Here is a 25,074-nt window from a genome sequence, read left to right on the forward strand (position 1 = left end):
CACCAAAGAAACTGGCTACAGGTTGCAAGGAAGCGTTAGATGTGTGACTCTTCATCCTATATTGTTTGAAATAGCCCGCATCTCGTGGTCGTGTGGTAGCGTTCTCGCTTCCCACGCCCGGGTTCCTGGGTTCGATTCCCGGCGGGGTCAGGGATTTTCTCTGCCTCGTGATGGCTGGGTGTTGTGTGCTGTCCTTAGGTTAGTTAGGTTTAAGTAGTTCTAAGTTCTAGGGGACTGATGACCATAGATGTTAAGTCTCATAGTGCTCAGAGCCATTTGAACCATTTGTTTGAAATAAACTTCATTAAATTCTACGTCATCCAGCTGCTCCATAAATGTAGTGAAGATGCCCGTATAAACTGTAGGGCCCACGGTCGTAACAAGGAAAATGGGGCCAACAATCCTGGAAGCTGACACCGGACACCTACTCCAACATTTTCATCATGCAGTAGTGTTTCGTGGATGACATGGCGTTTACACCAGCCCAGTATCAGGTGTTTTGTGTGTTAATTTAATCTGACCGTTGGAACCATGCCTCATCTGTAAATCATGTTATGGAGAGAATGAGTGGACGCTGAATAAGAAACCCTTGAAACTTTTCGGACGATCTGTTTTTTGCTATGTGCACTCTGTATGATGGAAGTCTCGATTTCTTCGCAACATTCCAACATGTGCCATATTAAATGCCTGTCTCCTGGTTCAATCGACGCAACGATTTCCTTGCAGAGTTCTCGAAGCGTCTTCGTTCTTATCAATAACCTCTGCTCTCCGTGAAGGTCTGCGTTTACCACTGTCACTGTTTCACACACCGGTTGTCTCCAACTTCGTTACAGTCGATAAAATTGTTGCCTTTGTTGGAACATCCCGCAAATTAAATTTTCTCCGGAATGCCCGTTGTGTTGTAACCAATGAACCTATATTCCCATATATTTTCACAATAAAAACCCGATCTCGAAGTGTGTACTGCATGTTTCTGCCAGCTAAATAGTGCGAACGAATTACTAATTTGCTCCTTATTGTCACGCGGCCCGAATTACACACGCACAGACTTCACAAATCCCGACCGACGACGCCACTAACGGATTAACACGAGCCGAGCATGTGCTGCATTATACGGGGCAAAGGAGCTCATGCGCAGAAACAACAATCAGCTTGCCACCAACGGGCAGTACTTCTGATTGCCCTGAGCCACTGAGACCGTTAAAACAAGTTTCCCGTTTCTACGAACTCTCGGGTGGAAATTGTAACCCATTGAAGTACTTCAGGTTTATATCGATGCCCTGTATTAAGGGGCTTCGAAACGCCCTATACTTGCAATGTTAAAATAACGCTTATAAATTACATCTTTCCTCACAAAGTATTTGAGGTAGGAAGTTGAACTTTTTACAGATTATTTATTGGAATATGGGCTACAACTTAACACAGGGATTTTACAAAATTTTAGTTCAGTTATTAAAGATGATTTTTTTTCAATTGTAATGAAAATTCACAACATTTTTTTGCAATTTTTAATTTATATATTCAAAAATATACAGTTTTTTGGAAAAAGGCTGTGTTAAATTATGCAGAAGGTACTGTGTGACATTTACTGAAAGTTTGAAACAAATATGTTTGGAAGATCCTTAGAAAACATGTAATTAGTATGAGAAAATAAAAGTTTTGGGAATCGAGCGACAAAGATTGGATTAACTTTTTAGTGCATTCCAGGTCCATAGGATGGATTATCTTCATCCTCTGCAAACTCCTCCTCCAGCTTCCTCTTGTTCCTCCTCCTGTTTACTCTTGCTTGTATTTCTAGACTCTTTACAGCCCTGTCTGCAGCCCGAAGGCGTTCCTTGTCTAAAGCAAGCATCGCTCGTTGTTGTGTTCGTAGATTTTGCTACCATTTTCTTCAGTTGCAGTTACTGCAACACTGTTCCAAAAGGTGGTCATGTATGAACACTTATCACATTTCAGTTGTATTTCACTAGCAAGTCCTACGTGCTTTATTATGGAGAGTTCCAGACCAACTTCACTACAATGAATACATCTTACACAGTTTGAAACAATTCCTTTGAGAACCGACATATCAAATATTTCATTCACATCCGATTCGCCCATAAAACATTCATAGTTTTCACTCATTGAACCAAGCTTCTTCTGTGAAGTATTTTCTTTCCCTCTTTGACTGCTATGGGCATGTGTACTTGAGAGGTTAGGTTCACTCACTTGGTTATCGTCTTTATTGTTTACAGTAATAACACATACCTTTGGCTTTCCAACATTTCTCCTTTTCTTAAAAGCCTTCAGAGGATTTCTAATAACTTTACTTTTACTCATTATTATACTTCAACAAAACAGAGACTCAAGAAACAGAATTAATTACGAATATTTTCGAGATAACGACAGAGTAAATAAACATGAAACAATCGACAATCACACCAGCGATATATATTGAACCATCACAGGTTAGCCACAACACATACTTTATCTCACATCACTAAAATGTACCTAATGAACACGGACGTTAATAATAACACCATTTGACAGCAGTTTAACAGCGCCACAATGGGTCACGCCCATGTAGAACACATTTCAAAAAAAATTTAAAAATAGTTGTACTCTTCGGAATTGAATAAATTATATATCTATTAAAAGGTAATAGTCTGCAGATTCAGAAAACGCAAAAAAGTAAAAATTGAACTTTTCATGATTTTGAGCCTTTCCGGAGCCCCTTAAAGCAGATGCAGTTTAAACGGAACTAAGAACATCTACAGATTTCATTTTTGAGAATGAAGAAATTGATGAATCTGCGCGATCCTCGTTTATTTTTTTTCTTTATTTTTTCCGAGAAGACGTTGTTCTATACCTACATTTCAGCTCAATAAGTGAAATTTTTTTCATCAAGAAGAAAGAACCTTCACCATCTTTGACCAAGAAAGAATCCTATATCGTTTAACAAAATGCGTTTGAGATATAGTTTTAGTAAAGCACTATTTCGGGCTTCGAGGTACTCACACAAATCTGGAAATAGCTTACGATAACCGCGTACAGGTTACTTTTCGTGCGAGATTTTGTGGCCGCCTAGGGATTATTTCAAAGCGCGTCTTCCGTCAGTCGTCCGAATAGTAACTCGAAAAAGTCACAACATTCGAAGCGCAAAATCCGAAGCGCGTTTATGAAAAATGTACGTGATAAACGGCCCGTTGTTGTGATAGGTAGAGCGTGACAGGTGCAAACGGATATAAATAAATGGGATGCAAATAGTTGCGTGGGCTTTGCGTGGCGGGCGCGCGCGGCGCACGCGCACTTTCCACTGCTTACTTTATTTTAGTTCCTTTCGCCCCGCAGATCGGCGGACCCGCGAGGGGGAAAAGTTTTTTGAAAAATGAAGGCTTTCGCTAAACAATAAAAAATAATAATAAAATAAAAGCGGTCGTTAAACGATCGGGAATGTGAGAAATACTCCGACGCGCGGCGGTATGAGAACGGCGTAAAGAAAAAGATAAAAAAGGAAGAAGTAAATAAGTTGGGAAAACTTAACGATTCCTTACCTCTTAGATAGCATAATTAATTAAGTTAAACTCTATTGTTCGGGTGGCGAGAAAAATGGCGTCCCGCTGTCAGCTGCACATCGGCTCAGGGGTGGAACAATACGGTTTGTTTAAGAGGAAGGGGAGAGACCTATTTATTTGGAGCGGCTCGATAAGCATGTATGTTTCTGTCTGATAGCAAACAGCGCGGGTATTGATCAGTGCTGGCGAGTAAACAAGTACGGCCAGCCGAGGGAGAGGGGGCCGTTGCTTACATGCCTCTCTCGCAGATGCTTGTTGTGGCTCTGGTCACTCATGTAGCGACGCGAGCGCCGCCGAGCGCCGGCGGAGGCAGCCGAAGCGAGCGCCGCGGCGCGTGCTGCGCCGCCCAAGACGCGCCGCGCCACTACCACAAGTCGCAGGCGGCAGCTCGCACCGACATGCTGGAACCGCGCTGGCGCCCCGTGCAGGTAACGCGCACGTGCACGTGCTCAGCCGCGCGCCCCCGTTGTCTGCTGTCTCGTTGCTGTTGCTGTCGCTGTCGCTGTCGCTATCGCACGCCAGCCGCCGCTCCGCCGACGCCGAAAAGGCGGCAGCTAGTGGGAGGAGCCAGCTTCCGGCGGGAACTTTGACTCGGCATTGTTGCGCTACGCGGCTTTGCGCCTGTTTTAGCTCAGCGGCTGCCTTGTCATTCGCTTGCACCCTTCCGTGTCAGCGGCGCGACACTGAAGGACAGCAACTATCCTGTGTCCATTTACGTCCCTGTAAGCAAAATTATTCACGGTTTGCAAAACTACTTGTTTCACAAACATTGTTGCTGTAACTTGACAGCGACGGATGGCGTTACTACTGGTGTTACTGTTAAACAAATCTGTAAATGTATATGTCTTTGCATTACTGCGTAGCTTTAATTTGCTACTAAAATGTTCTGTTCGTGTGAGAATGTTCTGCGTACATGTTAAGATTGCGCTCTGCCTTTATACGTTGTGTATTGAACTGAGTCTTGTGTGTCATAGTGATTGATAGACTTTTCTTTGCACTCTGTGACTGTTACGTTTATGTCGTGTGAAATATGTGAATTGTGGCATGTGACTTGTTTGATTAATTATGTCTCTTTCGACGCGTGCACCTTAACTCTCGTATACGTTTTCATTGCGTTATAACTGTACGTATAATGAGCAATATTTCTTGTGTAATGTGCAGTACTTGCGTCATACAATGATAGTATTCAGTATAAATCTTCTGAGTGAGTGACCGTTTCACGAATCGAAATAAAATTGCAACTGATGTATCGTTTACTGCCTACGCAGCCTCCTTCTAGATAATTACTTTTTTTGCCAGATTCCACACTTGTAATGAACGTGTCGAAGAGTGCCTACAGGAGTAGACGGAACTTGGTAGTTATTTAATTTACTGTGTGTGTCGGTCACTTACCCAAAAGATTTTTACTGAATCGGAGTTGTTTCGCAAAAGTCCATGCTCACGTATAACAGTAGTGTAGCTCTTTTGTTCTTTATTACATATGCCAGAATTGTTATTTCTTGTATTAAAATCTCTTACACGTTTCAGGTAATTATGCTGTAAGTAAGGAATATCGAAATATCTTAGGCATTTCATTTACGATTTTATGGGACAAATTTCACTACAGAAAGCGTTAGTTTAAGTGTTCTAATGCTTGAGAAAGTCGGCAGATAGAAATTCGCTTAAGAAAGAAACCTCTAGATAACGAGGTTCGAAAAGAAGAGGAAGAGGTAAAAAAATCTCCACAGATCCTCGGTTCGGAGCGGGAATGCCATAAATTTTTCACTACTTGTGTCATTCAGCCTTTCAAAAATTTCTTAGCATTGGAAACTGACAGAATTCGTCGATAGTCGAATATGTATGGACACGCAAGCAATTGTTCACGTGAGACACAATAGGGTTTGTCGAAGGGTGATAAGCTGGCTGGCGCTCCGTCGCTTTTTTTTTTTCAGTCCGTGGCAGCTTGGCATTCTGTTGTATCTGAGTTACATCCGAGTACCGAGCCCAGATAAGACTGCGCGCCATTGTCAAGGAGCACCGAGGCGCGCGTGTCTCTATTAAATTACACGCACCGGTTTCCAGGGAAGAACCGACTGCCGGTGTCGAACCGGGAGCGGAAGACGGCAGGTGTGCCGCTTGGCACTCACCCTGTATAATTAAGACTTGGCTGTCACGGTGTGAGGGTGCACGTGGCCGCGGGGGAGCGTATTGAAATCTCACCCCCTCCGCGCCTGTATCGCCGCAGCTCAAAAATGGAGACAGCCACCCCTAAACAAAGAGCCACAACAGCCGCCGACTGCCGACCGCCCCCCCTCCGCCCTTTGCCGCCGAAAGCGTCAACAGTAAATAATTTCGCACTCTTCCAGCTGCGAGTCCGGCGGAACAGCTGCCTAGGCCTGTGGGTACGCTCGGAAAGGAGAAAGACAAAAAATGTAAACCGAGGCTTTCCTCTGGGGTCATAACACGAGACGCACAGAAATATAAATGCACTGTGTTCTGATGTATCTCTGTACTATGAGTTCAGGAAGTGTAATCTGCGAAGCATGAGGATTTCTCGAAAGCAACGTAAAACAGAAAAAAAAGAATATCAAATTAAATACGAATTACTTAGACCTAACAAAAAAAATAAAAGACTAGTATCCCATACTTTCTTACAAGAACATACTTGATAAGTGTGTATAATTATGAGTGGAAGATTTATTTGAGGTTGGACGGGGCATAAACGAATAAATCGTTCAATTATTGAAAGTATAAGTGTTTTGGACCTACTGATGTTGACTTTCTTTCAATATGTTAGCACAGTTCCACAATGGCTTCTAAGTATAATGTGGTCTGACTCAGAAAGAAAAAGATATTTAAGTTTTCCTCATACGAGTACATTAACTTGAACCAAAAAAATTCCTAGCACATAATTTCGTGTATGTGCAGTAGTACTTCATATTTTTAAGTCTGCCAACTGTAATGACTTCGTCATCGATGAGATGTTAAATTCTAATCTCCCTTATTTTTGTAATTTGTGGGGCCTTATTTTAAAATAAGTAATAGAGACGAAAGCTCTTCTCTTTTACAGAGGTACACATGTTAATTGAATTGCTGGGTACGTGTCTCTTGGAAATTACAAAGAATTATGTCACTGTGACAAGATATCGAGTAACTGTAACAGCTATTGTGTGATATTTTCCAAAACAGCGCGTTCACAATTGACTTCCATCTCTAGTTAATACGGAACAAGGAAGAGCGTTGCGGTCGCTGCGCCTCCACCCGCCCCTCCCAGAGACGCACTTTTCATTTGAGAAGTTTCGTTACGTATACCAGTGTATCATTAGATGTCTTGTGTTCATTCTGACAAATAAAAAACACGTATTTCAAATAATCGATGTCAGTCATCGCGTCAGAGTATTTTCCTGGGTTGCTAAATTGTCGTAACAGTTTTCGAATTGTTCGGGGACATCATTAAACAGTTATCCTTCTACTGGTGAAATGGAATAGTTTCAGACGACTTACGTCAATTTAACGAACAGGAAAAAAACATTTTAAGTGATAGTAACGTCAGTAAGTTCCGGTTCATCCGCCAAATTCGATAGTGCTAATTTATGAAAAAGTGATGGGAAGTAAAAGACGATGCACCACTGTAAATATAAGCTGCAAAACAACAGTCGCCTTCTAAGAATTGTTTTTGAGCGACACCCAGAAAACTGGTCTTCAGGGGTCGTAGGTTTCGTAAGAATATAATAGAGATCGCAAGACAATCTGCGTGAGGATCTTCCTCCACACTCCATATTACTGATGAAGGAACGCGGAACAGTCTCACCTGAAATGTTCGTACCCAAAATCGAGCCGTAGTCTCCCCCATTTCGACACCTACTTCTTGCATCGTCGACCGACGTAGCGCAACGGGTTCGTCTTCGGGAGAATCGTGACAGAAATGCCGGTTGAACCAATTTTATTTAAGTATTCCAAGGCTGCCTCAAATTCCGGGATGTTTTCTTCCAGAAGGCCACAACCAGATCCTCACTACATCTTTTCTTATTGCTCTCGTCCTTCCGGTCCTACATTACTGGTAATGATCACATTATCTAACTTCTGTGTATTCATTACACAAAATACTGATGCCGTGAAGAATTGTTTCTTGGTCTGTAACGTAAATCATTTGTTTAAAACAACATTTACAATTTTTTTCGTTGGTAGAACGTCCACAAAATTTTCTTCCGTAAAACTAAATACACTACAAGTTATGATCTCCGTGGACAAGAATGAGGTTTCTTCACTGTCTCGGTAATGTTTTTAAAGCCGTTCTAATTATAGTGTTTCCGTTCAGGATACGCATATCTATATTATTATAATTTGTTTCGCTCCGCTAATTCGCTTTTAATTTTACTTGACTCTTTCCCGGAACATTTATGAGAGCAAGCCGCAGCTTGCGGCTCCACGGAATACAGTCGGGTTTGAAGAGCGGAACAAGTAAGTGTGGCCGATCGGGAAGCGTGGCGGGAGGTTGCGTTGATCCGCGGAGCAGCCGTGTTGTGGCCGAGACGCGATAAGCGGCCACGCCTTATCTGTCAGTCCGCAGGAAGGCACCCCGGCACAAACGAATTGTTCAAATACATCACAGCCGGTGCTGCTGCGCGGGCATTTCTCAGCTTTTACATAAATTAAGTGGCGCCCCACAAAGCCGACCACATAACAAAATTCTGAATTAGTTTTGTTCGTAAACCGTTCATCCGAACCGCCACGCCGGCGGTTGCCACACGTGAGTAACTCCATTGTCTTTCCGTGTAAAGTGCTTATTAAAAGCTTCCGAGTGGCGGAAAATTGCTTTATACTTTTTTTGACGACTGAATCAGAAGGAGCGCAATGCGCGCCCTGTTAAAAGTACTCGAGTTCATTAACAAATTATACAAAAGGCGAACATTTGTTTCGTGGGAAGCGAGTTCCCCGTATTAGGCAAAACATAAACTCCCTTTTGTAACAGAAGTAACAGTCTGGCCCTACGTTCGAGTTGCGTTGGTTAGCTCCGGTCGGGAGAAAGAAAGATCGAAAGAAGATTATCGTTTAACATCCCGTCGACGCGTTTGGGAGAAGTCGGAACTGTGAACATCCTGATGAACTTCTTGTCCCGTGTCACAGCGTTGCGATCAGTTAAAGAAATTTTTGCTGTGATATTGGATTCGATACTAAATCCTTCTTTTCGGGTGTACCTTGTAAACGGACTAGGTGTGCTTTTTTTCAACAAGGGTGAAGATCGTTGTCAAAAATACACCCGGATATAAAGTTCCAACATCGACTCCAAAACGTAAGTGGAAACAATTTATCTCATTCCAACCCACGAATTTCATCGTCAGTTACGGCGGCCACAGATGTCCACATTGTGAAATTCTTCTGCTCTCGGAACGTACCGTTCATAAATTAGCACAATTCCGCTGCAAACCCGAGACAATAAAAGTTTGAGAATTATGGTACCGGATATTTTCTAATGAAGGCTTACTTGCTCATCAATGACACTTGCATCGAGTACCTTGCTTGATTAAGACACAAATGGTTAACCTTCTCCAGCATCCGTAGCAGAGAATTTGCACATTTTTCGCAGGTGCTTCTCCTTCAGTTTTAGTACATTTAATACTAAAATCGTAGAGCTCATAAATTCCCCGTCGATGTCGCACTGTTCAACGAGATCGGTCCCCGTACCGTGAACACCGACCAGGATGAAATCCGCGGATATATTGAAACTTACTCGGGAACTGTGTAATATGGAAACATTTTTCAGTGCTACGTTTAACGCAGATAAGTTGACCTCGCAGGAGGAATAATTTGCTTGAAACTGCCCCTCGAAGGATGGGGAGGCTTTGGGACGGCGAGATGCGTGCTCTAAAGCATAGCGCTTACATCCATCGCACCGAGTGGGTCGGCGACGATATGTATCAACTTGTTAAAGGTACATTCACTGACGTATTTGTATCTTTATGAAAAGATCCCCTAAGATATACGAGTTCAATACTTTACTATCGTAAAAAGATTTCGTCGTACCGAAAGTGATTTAAAATACCGTATATGAAACTTGTTAATGTACGATACCGCTCATTCCACCTTAGCGGATAGAGAGTCAGATGCAATTGCATGGTGACAGACAAGCTGAAACAGTAGTACTGCTCCATCCAAAATTAGTGAGAATGTAGTACCACTAGAGGAACCGAAATTGTGAGTGAATGGAGGTGAAATGCACCGTCTTCTCTCTGCCTCGCGCTGTATCATCGGTCGGGTCAAGACTTCCAAAAACCGTGCAAGACTGAAAATTTTGACCAAAGCGAATTCAACTGTCTGTTCTGCATCTGACGTTCACTCAACTTCATTACTGCACAGTAAGAACTGTTTCACATGACTAAAATATTGACGTACACATTTTGCCAACAAGCTTTTGTATCAACAACTGGTAGTGAATCGATGTGTCATTGTCATCCACTGTTGTTGTTGATACGTTGTTTATTAACAGATTATAAATAAATCTAAAATTATGTAGCGTAGTTTTTTTTTTTTTTTTTTTTTTTTTTTTTTTTTTTTTTTTTTTTTAGTAAATCAGCTAAAGCCAGAGAGTACTTTCTAGTATGCCGCTTACGTTTCACTTTATTCACGTTTCACATCTTCATTAGTCTATCAGCGAATAATTCCGAACGGGATGGATCAGAAAGTTTTTGACTCGTCATTTCCTGGTCTCACATGCTCACTATGAAAATTCACCTTATCAGATCAGGATGCTAGGCAGTAATAAAGAGATTCAAACGAGGGTCGTAAGAAGCGGAGAATTTTAAAAAGGGCATACATTAATATTACTCGTTGCAATATGCAGTCACGAGGCACCGAAATTAAAATAAGCGGTTAACTTAGTTCTCTCGGAGAGTTTTTTTCCAAATTATAATGTGCCCACGTTCAGTTTTGTGCGCTTTTAACTTACTGTGTGACCAATATCGGGCGAAAGTCGTACAAACCGAGCAACAATAAGAAAAAAGGTGCTCGAAAGAATAAAACTCTCTGCCAGATACTTCGCTGGCCTTTATTTCTAAGCGATTTTGTTTCACAAATAAAACAGAAGCGTATTTTTTCTCGTAATTTATGTATGTCTTCGTCTTGCCTTATCGGCCGAAGGAATTTTGTCTCACCGTGGAGATAAATTTCGAAACGTGGATTCTATTGTGCAACTTCATCTAGGGGCTCCTTTTAAGCTTTCATTATTTCGATAATTAACTCGAGAACAAAGAAACTGTTTTTGTGTTAATTGATTTAATTAGGTTGTATTGTTTTTCAGGTAAGGACGGGAGACGGCGCTGGCCGCCGGCCGTTGCTGCGGCGCCGCTACGCACGGCACGCACCGCGCGCAACGCACCACGCACTACGCCCCTCCACGCGGGATCCGTCCTGTAAGTGTACGGCCCCCCTCCTGGTAGTATCACCGCACCGCTTGTCTTACTGTCCGTCTTCGCAGCCTTCGTTTCGCAATATAGAGACCATCCTTCTTTTCTCTCAGTCCGACTAAATCGCCCTGTTCACGTCAGTTGCCCAACACATGTGGCTCCCCGGAAAATTACCTTTTCGGAAGGGTATTGGCGCGAAAATATTGACGATATCAACGTTATAGAAAAAAAAGGGGAGAAGTCGTCTCACAGAATACTAAATAGCATAACGCAGAAATAATTTAGGATCTGTCTTCAAAGTAGTATTCAAATTACGCACAGTTCTGTAATACACATATTCTAGCAATAATCGTACAAATAAATTTTCAGATATTTTCTTTATTGCGCTTTCAGAACTGATTTGTGTTTATGGACATCAGTTTTCTGAAAAATGTTAAGTATTATCCTCATTTTAGCCAGCCACACATCTTTAGAAACTTGAAAACTAATTTAGTTCTTGGCGCATGTCCGCTGTTTCCCTGTAAAATGGCACCCCATAATTTAAAACACTGATGACAATACAGCCATTATGAATTAAAAAGAGCAGACTATAACCGTAGAAAATCGTACATACGCTCCGAAACATGACTAGGGAATCAAAAGAAAGGTTTCCAGCACCAAATATACACCAAAGTGCCATTCAGTTCTTTTAATAAATAGTATTTCGCTTTGTATTTAAGGAATCAGTAGCGATTACCGTTTTGCATTAACTCGAATAATGTCCAGCGATATGATACAAAAAACCACTTTTCAAAATACTTTTCTTTTTTTTATGATTGTACCACGAACAGTAATAAGACACATTTTCACATTTATAAGAGACTTCTTTTCCTGCCTGCCTCGTCCACGCTGGAGAACCGACTCTCCACAACCCGCACACGTGAATTAGAGGTACAGGGAATTTACTCCTTCTGCCGGCAAGACTACAGGAATCGGCAAGTTGTAGCTCTATCTGTTGAAAACGGTTTGCTTATTCAGTTTCCAGTAATATGTTTCCTCTTCCTTTACACGCAAAATATTGTTTATTTCTTTGGTGGCAGTACAGTCCAATGACGATTGCCACTCGGCGAAAGATTAGCCAGTGTGCCTTCTGGATTCTTGGCGCGCCGTGCATTGTTACTGGAGCCCTCTGTTCCGAACTGATACTAAATGATTAGAATTTGCAGCAGGATATGGTCAGATGTTGAAGTACAGACACCTGTTCCGAAAAAAATCTCCTGTAATTTTTAAAACTTTAGTTTGGTCTAAATGTTCCCCAGAAGTCTTTTATCGAAATTAAAAAGTGTCCGTTTGACATCGTTGACGGTAACTCAGCACTGTTGTGTTATATGAAAATCGCACATCAAAATTTGAGCGTTAAGTAGAGTAATCAATTAAAAACTGCGGGCGAGCGTGAGATCTTCTATCGCTGCTAGTTGCAGCTTCCCGCAATAAGACAGAAACTTGCACTCCAAATTTCTTATTCTTGTACATTCCAGTTTCAATATTCAACGCAATCAGAAACAGAAGATAAAGCCCTTTAAGAAGTAGCGTACATACGTAGGAAAGAAATAATTAATTGTGCCATATCTACGATGCACGGATGACCAACACACAGAAACATACAATCTGTTTCTTCAACGTATTTGAGCAAAGTCGATAATGACTTTCGAAAAATAACGTGAACACATTTTTGAAAAATTGGTGCTCTGTAGACTGCATATATTGGAAATATATATATTCTAACACCAATCTTCTTTTTTAATTTGACTAATCTACGCTTAACCCTAATTTAAATCGAAGCAAACTTATAATCACGCACGAACACATTTCTGAGATTTTAAAAGCAGTTTCCGTATACACATGCAGTGGCGGCCCATCTAAAAATTGCACCCGTGTCCTGGAGGGAAGCGAACCTGTGCAGCCACGTTTCGAGGGTGCGGCAACAAGGAGACTATTCTACTCGCGGAACATCTGCTGACAGCATCAGCCCGTACAAGCCCCAGCTTCTGTAATTTTATTGTAATGCTCATTACCTGAACTGGGCATAGGAATAGTGAGGTAGCTGGTCGCGTTTTTAGAATGAGCGCTCTCGTCTTATTCTCGTCTCTCCCACGTCAGTTTGTTGAGCATTCCTGGGACGCTCTCCCGCTCTGCCAAGAATTACCATTAATATCTTTAATTCTCAATAAGAATTGTACTTGACAACACAATCTCTGAGCGATTATCATTCAAATATACTGTTCAATGTTCTGGATCCTACTAGTCATACTCCAGTAACGCTTGAAGTCTTTGTCTTAAGTAGTCGGCCGACCGCGGTGGCCACAAGGTTCTACGCGCTGCAGTCCGGAACCGCGTGACTGCTACGGTCGCAGGTTCGAATCCTGCCTCGGGCATGGATGTGTGTGATGTCCTTAGGTTAGGTACGTTAAAGTAGTTCTAAGTTCTAGGGGACTGATGACCTCAGATGTTAAGTCCCATAGTGCTCAGAGCCATCTTAAGTAATCAGTTTACCAACAATTTAGTTTACGGTACGAATGATGACAGGAATTTCACGTCAAAAAAAAGTCAAGTTCTGCCGTCTACCATCATAATTGTCCTTCCTGTTAATCGTAAATATTATTGAATCTGTTCAAGATATCAGAACAAGTTTTTACTCAAGCCACAGCACTTAAAGCGTCATGTGCGTTGTTATATGTTCAATGCTCGTAACTTTTTTTAATCTACTGCCCCGATGAAATATGTTTTTGATGGAATTGTGTAATTTTAGACGGCATTCGAGAGCTCTGCAATAGAGAAAGATTTCCCTATTACAGGGCTCTCGAACTCCGTCTAAAATTACACAATTGCATCAAAAACATATTTCATCGGGGCAGTAGATTAAAAAAAGTTACGAGCATTGAACATACAGCGGTTCAGGCGCTCAGTCCGGAACCGCGGGACTGCTACGGTCGCAGGTTCGAATCCAGCCTCTGGCATGGATGTGTGTGATGTCCTTAGGTTAGTTAGGTTTAAGTAGTTCTAAGTTCTAGGGGACTGATGACCACAGATGTTAAGTCCCATAGTGCTCAGAGCCTTATTTTTTAACATATAACAACGCACATGACGCTTTAAGTGCTGTGGCTTGAGTAAAAGCTTGTTCCGATACCTTGAACAGATTCAGTAATATTTACGAAATTCCGGTCATTCGTATCGAAAACTAAACTGTTGGTAAACTGACTACTTAAGACAAAGACGTCAAGCGTTACTGGAGTATGACTAGTAGGATACATAACATTGAACAGTATATTTGAATGATAATCCCTCAGAGATTGTGTTGGTGATCGTTATGGTTTACAGAGAAACTAGGCTAAAGATAGGAGTGGTGACACCCGCTGAGTGCGGTGGCACCGACTCCGCCACGGGAACGTCGGGAGGCGGACCGGTACCTATGCAGGAACGCCGTCGCACTTCGCACATTCTCCGGTAGAATATGAGAAACGCTTCGCTGAAAACCATACAAAGTCTCATATCCATAACCTGCTCTTATCTACGGCTCTGGAACCCCGCCTAAAAACTCGTTCCATGTTTTAAACAAATATCTCAGGGGCCACAAAAGTGACCAGCACTGACGACTTAAGCGCAAAGCGCTCGTTCGTTGGCTTCGAAACTCTTACCGGAAAAATGGTTTCCTTATTTCCTTCGGGTCCAGAAGTATGTCTGGTTAACTGTTACTGCTAATAAACCAGTCATTGGTGTATACAGGAAGCACAACACAATGTCACACATAACGTACTTCCTTTTTTAACGTTTCCGCAATAGTCGCACTTGATACACAAGAACATTACAACATGTATATATTTTTATGTGTGAAATTCCGTCACCTGTTGGTACTTTTTATTTTTACCGATATGTGTTTCGAAGCGGATACTCCAGCTTCAGGTTTTACCAGTTTCAATCACGGCTTTTCATCATTGCGTGGTGAAGAAGTCACACCAGAGAGATTATATTGTTAAATAAACGGAAGAGACAAATGAATTCTAGTGTAAAACACTACCGCTCATGTCTTTTCCGTTTATGTAACACTATAGCTGCCCTCACCTGATACTGCTTCACCACGTCACGACAAAAAGTTCTACTGAAATTAGTAAAGCATGAAGTTGGAGAATCGGCTCCGAAATACATATACATGTAAATAAAAAATCTAAATATAAACATCTGACGTACTTATAGGTATTAAAATTACAGATGATGGTCGGAAACAGTCTGGAAAGCTTGTAAGGATGTTGCAGGGCAGACTGTGCTGAGAAATAATTGTTAGGAAAAAAATTCTTTGTTTCGCCGTTTCCGAGGTATTTAACATTGAAGTTAGCCAACAGTGTCGTCGCGCGCGTATATTCAGGCACCAGTACGTGGTAAGATGCGGTAATGCACACACATGTATGGGTTCGTGAGTTACCACGTCTTCAAATGCACATTGCCATTTAAAATGGGCCTTTTCCGGACCTGATAAATTTAAGTTAGGAAACCAAACGGGGACTAACTTTGGCGACACTTCCTCTGGCAGGCTGCTTGATTTTGCGCGCGCAATAACCTGACTGGCTAAGTCCGGTGCTAATTAAATCGGAAACGGCGCGATGTTTTTTTTTTCTTTTTTTCTTAATAATTGTTTCTCAGCACAATCTACCCTGAAACACCCTTAAAAGCTTTTCAGATCGTTTCTGACCACCATGTATATTAAAATTATTTATTTTATGCTTATTTTACGGCCTTCATTGAACCATTATAGTCAGTTATACAAAGGTTTATGCAGGTTGTTGTAATTCAATAATACAATACAGTTTAATAATAATTCAATAAGACAATTCAATAGTGCAGTGGTTATTTAGGGATTATTATAATTTATTATTGTATGAAAGGGGTTTTGCTCTTCTGTCTGCTCAACACTTTTTCATTCTTTCAGATATTTTCTTTTTTACTTCGTCTTCCTATAGCCCTTTTCTTGACTTCGTAAGTAACCTGGTTCGTGTCTCTTGCAATATTCTGGTTTTCTATGTTTCTTTTTTTTTAAGTCGTCTTCAGTAATTTGGAGTTCTCTTACAGCTTCCTTAATTTCTGTGATCAATTTAATGTTGGTCTTACTATTCCACAGTTTTTCTATTATTCCATAACTAATTCCGTTTTCTAGCTTTCTCATCATACGTCAAAAAAAAAAAAAAAAGAGATGCACTTCTTTCTGATCGTGCTCATTACTCCTTCTATTTTCTTGTACATTTCATTTGAAGCTATTCTCCAATGCCCATGTACTTGAAATTGTTTATTTATGCATGTTCCAATTATTCTGCTTTCTATCTTCAGTATTCTGTCAGTTTCTGCTATAGTAGTTGTTTTGAATATGGTTTCAGCTGCGTGAGTTATTTCTGGTTGTATAACTGTTTTATAATGTTTTAATTTTGTTTCTATGGATAGGCTTTTTTACTGTATATGTTTTTGGTTCAGTTTCTTTATTCTGTTCGGCCACGATGTCTTCTCATTTAGGCTGCAATTTACGATTTCACCTAAATATTTAAATTTATCGACATTTTTGAATTCTTGTTCTCCTATCGTAATTTTGTTTGCAAGCGGTGGGTCAGTTAGCATAATGTCCGTTTTCTCAAATGATATTCCGAGGCCAGTTTTCTGTGATATTTCTTGTAGTGATTTAAGTCGTTGCCTGGTTAAGAGTGCATTGTTGGCTAGGAGAGCAAGATCACCAGCAAATCCAAGCAATTCAAACTTACGTTATTTTTAGTATTTCCACCACCCTGTCTATTACCTTTATTTATCTAATAAATGTGCCGATCGCTACGCTGTTGAAAATAGGCCGAGTATCTGCAGCGTCACGTCTCCCGCCGTTTGTCGTCGGTAATCCGAGGGAGGAAAGGTAAGCGGAAACAGAGCGCCTTCCGCTTTTTGTTCGCTAAAGTCGCTTCTCGGGCAGAAAACTGGGGTCGCTCTGCGCCAAGCGCTGTCTATGGGCGGCGTAATCGTAGGCAATTGAATGCCGTTAAGAAGGTGCGTCCCCGTCTTGCCAAAGTTTAGCGACCCGGTCCCGAAGGGTCACTTGGCCGCGGGGAAACAAATCTGCGCCTGCCGCCAGCACCGTACTGATACGACACAGGTACTCTGCTGTGTTAAGGTCCAGTAGCGGCTGTGGGAAGGAGGCGCTGGTACTTGAGGCTGCGGATGCCGCTCCGTTCGATTGTGTCGGCGAGCCGGCCGTGCTAACGAACTGCGCGAACGTGAGGAAATATTTGTGCGCAGCCAGCCCGCAACTTGTTGGCTTTGCACCAGAGTATTTATCAGATGTGTTTGTTGTTAGTCCATATTCTACTACACTGTTGATTTTTCAAAAGCCAGTGGAGATGGGTGCGGGCTGCTGCGCTGTGTACCTTGCTCTGTTGATTTTTTTATTTAAGCCATATTTCTTATTTATTTTCGAGTTGCATTTTCTGCGGTCCCTTCAGGTAAGCGCTAGTCCTTCTCACGCTCACTCCTGCCCGTTTACCTCTAGAATCGTCGCGCACTCATTCAATAAGTACACTGGGAAATGTCAGTTAAAATTATCCGCCAAATCTGACAGAATTCACCCCCTTTATTTATTTTGTACTTTTTTATTTTTTTCCTTTTTTTTTATATTCCTTACGAGCCCCCGGAGGTCCCGCGCGCGGTTGGGGACGTACCCGCGCTCCACCAAATCGCGAACACTGATGCCGTGTCGGTTACCAGCACCTCGAGGAATGAATAAAAATAGACACCTGACGTTCGTAAAATACAGTTCAAATTCGAAACTGTTCGTGCTGCCTGCCACCGACCACAGTCTCACTTACACGGCAAAATTTATGAAACGATCGGATTTCGGGCGTCGAACATCATCTTTCAAGTTTCCTACAATAACATGAAACCTACGTTACTGACATTAATCTGAAAACTCTACAATAAGTCTACTTGTACAATGGAGCTAGTAGAATGCGTGCAGCTAGCGGCGAAATCGTTATTAATTTTACTGCGCGAGTGAGATTGTGCGCTACTTTGGTACGTGTCACAGTGGCAAATGTTACCGAGGCTTTACCTCTCACATCGCTTTCGCCAACTGTGACCTCCCACGTCTCCCGAGAGCACATATATCGTAAGGACGCAGTTACTAAATTATAAGAGTTTCGGCATCGACACATGTTTCGGGTTGGAGTTGTTCTCGTACAGCATTCGCGAGTGAAACAAAATGGGGAACAAAATAATTATGCTAGTAGAACAATACGGTGGTTTGTGCGGGTCAGATATAGATAACGCACCCTTGTTCGAAGAGAAATGGTGCTTCGTGATAAGCAAGCATTGCTTAACGCTCGCCGTGGAACTACGTCATTCCGACGCTCTGGGATCTTCACCTCCCGCACTCCTACCAGCCCTCAAACCGAAACACGCTGTATGATGAGTTTATCACTCGCCATTTTTCGCGTATTTTGTACGATCTTATTCATTTCAGGCAGCTAGCTTAAATGTCGTGACGCAAAGTCGAGCGCCTACTTGGTGCGGCGTAGAAGAGTAAAATTTAAAGTGTATAAAAATGGATTCGCGTAGAAAAATCTGGAAATTCTTTTAATTTTTTCTTTTTTTTTTGCGTTTCGTATGGACAATTTTGCAAGGAATGCTGCACAACGAAGGCAATATTAATATTTCATACATTCCTGAGGTATCGAAACACGCTTTTCCACAATTCGTAATATACAGAGGCGTGAGTACTTTGTTGTACAGTCGACGCTTAAACTAACGATATATTGAAAACAACCTGTCTAATGAAGCTGAATATTTCTTTTAACGTCGTCGACGAGGTCTTGAAAGGAGCAGTATTTTGAGACAGTGACGGGACCTATAAGCGTAATATTCCTTTTTCATCTGCATATGACGGGGAATGTGCTAAATGTGAATCCAAACACTGGAACAGCGGGCGGCACGTATATCGTGCTGGCAGTCATGCTTTCCGTACTTCACACCTTTCCAGCTATTTTGGCAAAACGTGTCACTACAAATTTTAGCGTGCGGCATTTCACTATACACTAGTTTTTCAGTGATTTCGAAGAAAAAATATACACGTTTGAGATAACACAGAAAATTTTCAAGCATTCGCCATATAACTGAACTCGCGCATGCTTGCGAACTGTCACTGGTAAAAAGAAGTTTAGGTACATAGAGCCTTTTATGAAGTATTAGGGGCGCTGAAGTTACTTGGGGTACGTGTCAATCTACTGCTGTCGGTCTCGTTTATTACCTCTTCATCATATCGCTCCGTTAAAAGAAAGGCTCGGAGAAGTTGCTGTATCGAAAGGTAGGATGTTTATTGCGATAAATATTAGAATCCTAAAATGCAATGTCGTAAGACAGAACCTAACATGAAAATTTGTTTTGTGTGTCACCGGGTTGATTTTGTAAGCAACTTTTCATTTCAGCATCCTATTAGCTCTGTATCTCTTTTTTATGAGCCGAATGACAATAAAACAATATCCGCTTAAACATAAGTCACAGATCCGAACTTACACACTGGAAAAAACTGCTCTGTCTAAAATATTATGATATCCGTCCCGTAGGTAAAAACTAAAATTAAAGCCGCCAATCGCGGCTCGCTTGTTTATCGGCTGTACAAGTGGCGGATGCGCCCAAAATATAAATGGAGTCTGGCTCTCGCACAAAGTGTAGTAACCGACAAGCGACGCTGCAGGTCGATTACGTGACGAGTGAAATGCGATCGCGACACGCCATCCGAATTAGCGCGACGGCGGCACGCCCCTATCCTGCGCGGTGCACGCCCGTCCACTGCTGCCGTCCTCATCTTTGCAGCTACACGCGTACCGATTTTAAAGGGTGCTACTGTAATGGGCATAATATTTCTGAAAGCCGAATAGATTGTAAATCAAATGTCAGAAATAGGAAACTCTGTGAGTACAGGACAGACTATATTTTAATGCGTATTCCACGCTCTGCTCTACATAAGAGGCCCCGTTTTTTTTTCCGTCCCGCTGTTCATCGTTCTTCTACTTCTAAGAAATTCGTAATCTGTCTCCAACAGAGATATATCTTTATTTTGGTAGCAACTGTAAGCCAAATCAGGCTTCCTCCTCAGTGCATGCGACTATCTGTTTCTTCCAGAGGCCGAACGGACACAGAAGTTCTCCTTTATAATTTCAGTTGCCAGCCGTGCGCGTTCGGTTTGTCCTGCTGTATTTCTTCGATGTATATCAGTCACCAAAGTCAGAAAAGCCGACCTAGAGCCCATACTATATACGAGCTTAACAAACGAAATAAAGCACTATCTCTTGTATTTATATTCATCTCTTATGCATCAATGTTCACTACATTTACTCCTTTCTAATATCAGTGTTATAAGTTTGTGTTCGAGAAGTGCAGTTTTTAATACCGAAATGTTTAGAATTACCTAATTTTAATCTGCGATATTGAAATAATAATACAAATGCATTTTGCTACTAGTTTGTAGGTTCTGTGATCAACAGCGCATGGAACTTATACGCGATATATTTCTGAAAATTTTAGAGAGACCACAGTAAATGTATCGTAAGACCCGTTCTTCAAAAATATCGCCACAAGACATCGTGTTGTGGCGCTTAGAATTTTTCGACGTGTTTCATCGTACCTCTCGATGGCAAATATCAACGTTACAGGGAAGTCTGTCTTTCACGCGTTTTTTTATCCGCCTCTGTCTTTAAAACCATAAAAAACTAAAATATTTCTAACTGGTATCAAAGTCACAGAAATTAATCAGTGTGTGCCTGGCTCAATGAACACATTTCAATCTTTGAAACAGTTGGCTATTTGACAATTATTTTCGTTTCGCCGAACTGCTTAACATTTGTCGTATAAACACTTAATATATCATCAGCCGAATTGGAATTGCGTTTAAATAGTCAATATCGGAAGTTAAACGGGATTCGAAATATTGACGCTTATCTGCCATTTGCTTTATATTAGTTACGAAATAACTTTGTCGGATAATATTGCTTTTGAACTTACTTTACATAGCACCATCACGAGTTTGCAGCGCTCTACTTTACAAGCGAACAATAACAGGAGCGGCATACAGAATCCCAATAAAAGAATTTGGTCGCTAATCTGTCCTTCGTAATAAAATCGAGCCCTTTTCTTAAGTAGCGTTAACAAAATAATATTTGAGAGAGACAAGTCATATTTACTGCAGTTGTATGAGGTCAATATTTGCACGAAGCAATCGAAATGTAGGCTGTGATTGGGGGATTAGGGCGAGGTAGACGGGACGTTCTGCTCATTATAACTCACTTCGGAATTCGTAGCTGTGTATTTTCATCAGTCCGTTTATAAACGCCGGCCACATATTCTGCCGGTTGCGCTCTCTGCGTATACAGCAACCCAAATAGCGCCTGACGCTATCGCCTTTCAGGAAAAATCGTTCCTGCTCGCTGTCGCCGCCTTACACCGCGACCCTTCATAATGTGGCGAATTACATTTTTTCTTTAATTGCCATTTCCATAATTTCGTGGAAGCGGTTGTCAAACTGAGATCTAATCTCCGAGGAATCTCGAAACTGTGACTCTAATAACAAACTGAAAAGAAGAAACAGCAAATTCGGTGGGGTGATTTACGAAATATATATCTAGATTGGCCCGGCCACCTGCTCTCTCGGGCACCATAAACGAGAAAAAAAATTCAAATTTCACGTGTCGAGAAGTAACTTATCCTTGTATGGGTAGGAATGGGCTGGCTACAACACTTGGCTGAAAATATAGCCTGCCGTAGCTATCGCCATATCCTCGCTGGAGAAATCTGTGAATAGTCCTCGATCTCTCTTCGTAGGTGAGGAGAGATCCAAATTAACTAAAATACTATTGATGAAAACGGATATGGTATATACTTTACTTGAGCGAAATTTCTTTTGGCAAATTGAGTGTAGTATACTTTCGGAGAGATGGGAGAATCGCGGTTCGCTAGGGGACTTTATTCACGTCTTTGGTAAGCACTTGGTGTTCTTGTTGATGGGAAAATGTGACTCGCACTGTCACACACTATCCTATGCAAATCGTAAACCTAGGGTGGATCTTTAGAGTGTGACGATAATAAAGGGGAGAATCAGACAAAACTTCTTCATAATCGTCTCCTGAACATGATAAAATGTAACCCGTACATACTCCGTTACTGCAGCTTGCAGTGTGCCTTACTTAGTATTGGGAGAATTCTTTCACCTCGTATGCTAGATATAGCGCAGATACCCCTTCCCGGTCGAGGGAAATGCGTAGCGCTTTTTCAGAACATAAATTTTTCGTAGTGCAATAACAGTGGACTCGTGCGCAGAATGGACATATAATAAAAGAAGAAAACACATTTTAGTCGGGAAAAGACGAAATTTAATTTTTCGATTCTCTTTCTGGAGTCGAGTGTGTCGTCCAACTACAAAAAAAAAAAAAAAAAAAAAAAAAAAAAAAAAAAAAAAAAAAAAAATGGTTCAAATGGCTCTGAGCACTATGGGACTTAACATCTATGGTCCTACAAACTCTTTCGCGCAAAGAACAGTAGGACGCAGAGTCCGTCATCCACTTCTCGCGTTTACGTGCTTCAGTTTTCAGGTGAAATTATTTTCGTCAATTCTTGATTAACCGTCTGTCGCTACAGAGACATTCAGCTTCCACGGCTGCACCCCTCTGAAGATTACGGGGAACGGATTTGCCTACACACACGTGGCCAGTATGGAAACATTTAGTTTCTGCTGTTCCATTCATTGCCTAAGAATAGTTCTCCAACGTTTAACGCAAGAGGGAGCATCAACATAATTATCAGCTTAAACATAATGTGTGTTACAGCACTGAAAGTGACTGAACTCTGATGCTTATCGATAACCAACTCAGAGACCTTAACAACCGAAGCATCTCGTGGCTACATCAAGTATCATAAAGTAATTTAATAGCAAAGTGTAGTGTTTTCTCTTTGAATGATCTGGTTGAGACAGATCGCTTTTGTCATGTACTTATGATTTTTGTCTAAGGCTATGGCACTGGCAAAGGTAAATTATTTTCTCCTCTTTCCATACACGTGTAATGGTAATACTCTACTTTTTGCATATGGTAGTGATTGATGAAATTTTAGAGGGAGTAGACCTTCCGTTCCTGCGGACAGGTAACGGTTAATAGACAAAAACGCTTAGTGTCTGCTAACTGTTATATTGTCATCGAGGCTATACACGAAAATTGTGTTCTTCCATTCTTCTATCCAATAATTTTATAAAAACAAGAAAAATCAATAAATTTCTTTAATTAGGAAACAAAAATCTCTGTTTTATTATAGGCGCAATCGAAGAAATCTAAAAACGAAACACGATACTAATAATGGTTGAACGGGTACATCGTCGCCCTCGAGATATTTTTCTCTGCTGTAGTAAAATAATTATTTCTGACCATTAATTAATAACTACCTTTGTTTTTACCGATTAAGTCTAAAGAAATTTGCCATGGCTTACGAACATTTCAGATTGTTTACACGTTTTACATGATTACGTTCAAACGTTTATGGAATACTTCGCACTATTATTTGGCACATTTGGAAATTACATCTGTTTATAAAAAACCATATAAATTGCAACTCAGATCCGCGTACGAAAGCCAAAATGTATTCATTGCTCGTGATATCTAATACTTTTGACGCAGACTAGTGAAATTAGAAAACATCTTCATTTGCTTTTCACCATTAGTTTTTCTACAATGGGCTTCAAAGAAATAAAATTTGTGGTCTAAGCTAACGAAAACAGCGGAGCTGTTTCGGATTTCGCCAGGAAGCTAACGTATACAGTAGCATTAGATATGCGTACACGTACAGCATTTTAGTCGCGAATAAAATGGCTCTGAGCACCATGGGCAGGATTCGAACCTGCGACCGTAGCGGTCGCGCGGTTCCAGACTGAAGCGCCTAGAACCGCTTGGCCACACCGGCTGGCCGTCGTGAATCAGAAACATTGGGTATAAGTTGTCTCTTAAAGATGTTTTGGAAGGTGTCACCTGCGGAGACTTTTGGCCGAGGGGCTGGAATTATAGTAAATCACAGTTCACTCTGCGTCCAGGATTGTTGATGTTCCAGTTTCCAAAGCAAATTAGAGCATCATATATCTGTGACAATCTCAATAATCTACTCATTTGTTCAGATACTAACGCCACTACCTGTACAACGCTGAAAACCAGTCTTAGAAAGTATTTAAGTTCTGTGAATCTTTAGAAACAGGACGCAGTGAAATGAACCACACTCCACGTCCAGAATGCATTCTCTGCAAAACAATAAGAGGGCATGTAAACGCGCAACCGTCGTATTGGGCTTGAGCACTTCGCGATTCGATCCATTACAAGAGGGCGCTACATCTGCTTCTGTAATTCGAACAAATCTAAGTAAGCTGCCAAACGCAGTGTCGCCTTTCAATTAATAGGTACATAATCTTCATTTAAGGCGTTTACAGTTTCTTCACATTCGTAATGCAGAGAAAATGAAATAGTACGGAAACCATTACCATGAAACGTAACAACGGATGATTTTCCAAATTCTTATGCATGAAATGAAACGTCCTTCCCGAATGGCACACAACTGCCTCATACTGTACGGCTGCGTATAAACTGTGGCCTGAATCGCTATAGGCCCCTATTATCCTTGAATTTTACGTCACACGAATATCAATAAAGCTGAGCAAATATGACGGCGGCCTGGCCGGTGCCCATGTCTCCCCAGCGGTCTGAGTCCTCAGCGGCGTGATTCTGTACATTCTGCGTGGGCTGCCGATCACTCCTGCGTCTGTATCAAAGCTCATTTCTAGATGTGTGCCAACTCCTTCAGTTAGGAATTCTGCGCACCCGAGTTCACTCGTCCGTTTTACATTTTCGAGGTTTTAATAAATTAAATACAGTTCTAAAAAATAATAGGTATTCCTCGAAAGAAATAGCCGTTTGCGCGTATTCTTGGGCAGAAATACCGAGAATTATTACCTCTCTTTTCACCTGATACCATGTGCAACTTTGTTGATTGAATATTAGTGTTTCAAAAGTCCAGAAAAAGTTGAGAACTAGATTTTACAATTACTTTGTTGCAGAATA

General features: G+C 41.4%; 1 protein-coding gene across 1 annotated transcript in view; it reads left to right on the forward strand.

Moving 5' to 3' along the window:
* The first annotated feature begins 3,787 nt into the window (after window positions 1–3,787).
* LOC126470686 (forkhead box protein P1) overlaps window positions 3,788–25,074 on the forward strand; it is a 724,940-nt gene continuing 703,653 nt past the window's right edge. Inside the window, exon 1 of the mRNA XM_050098687.1 lies at window positions 3,788–3,982. Coding sequence (XP_049954644.1) covers window positions 3,788–3,982 — 195 coding nt within the window. The remainder of the gene's footprint in view (window positions 3,983–25,074) is intronic.

The sequence above is a fragment of the Schistocerca serialis genome, chromosome 3 (assembly GCF_023864345.2).
Source record: "Schistocerca serialis cubense isolate TAMUIC-IGC-003099 chromosome 3, iqSchSeri2.2, whole genome shotgun sequence".
NCBI classification, from domain to species: Eukaryota; Metazoa; Arthropoda; class Insecta; order Orthoptera; family Acrididae; genus Schistocerca; species Schistocerca serialis.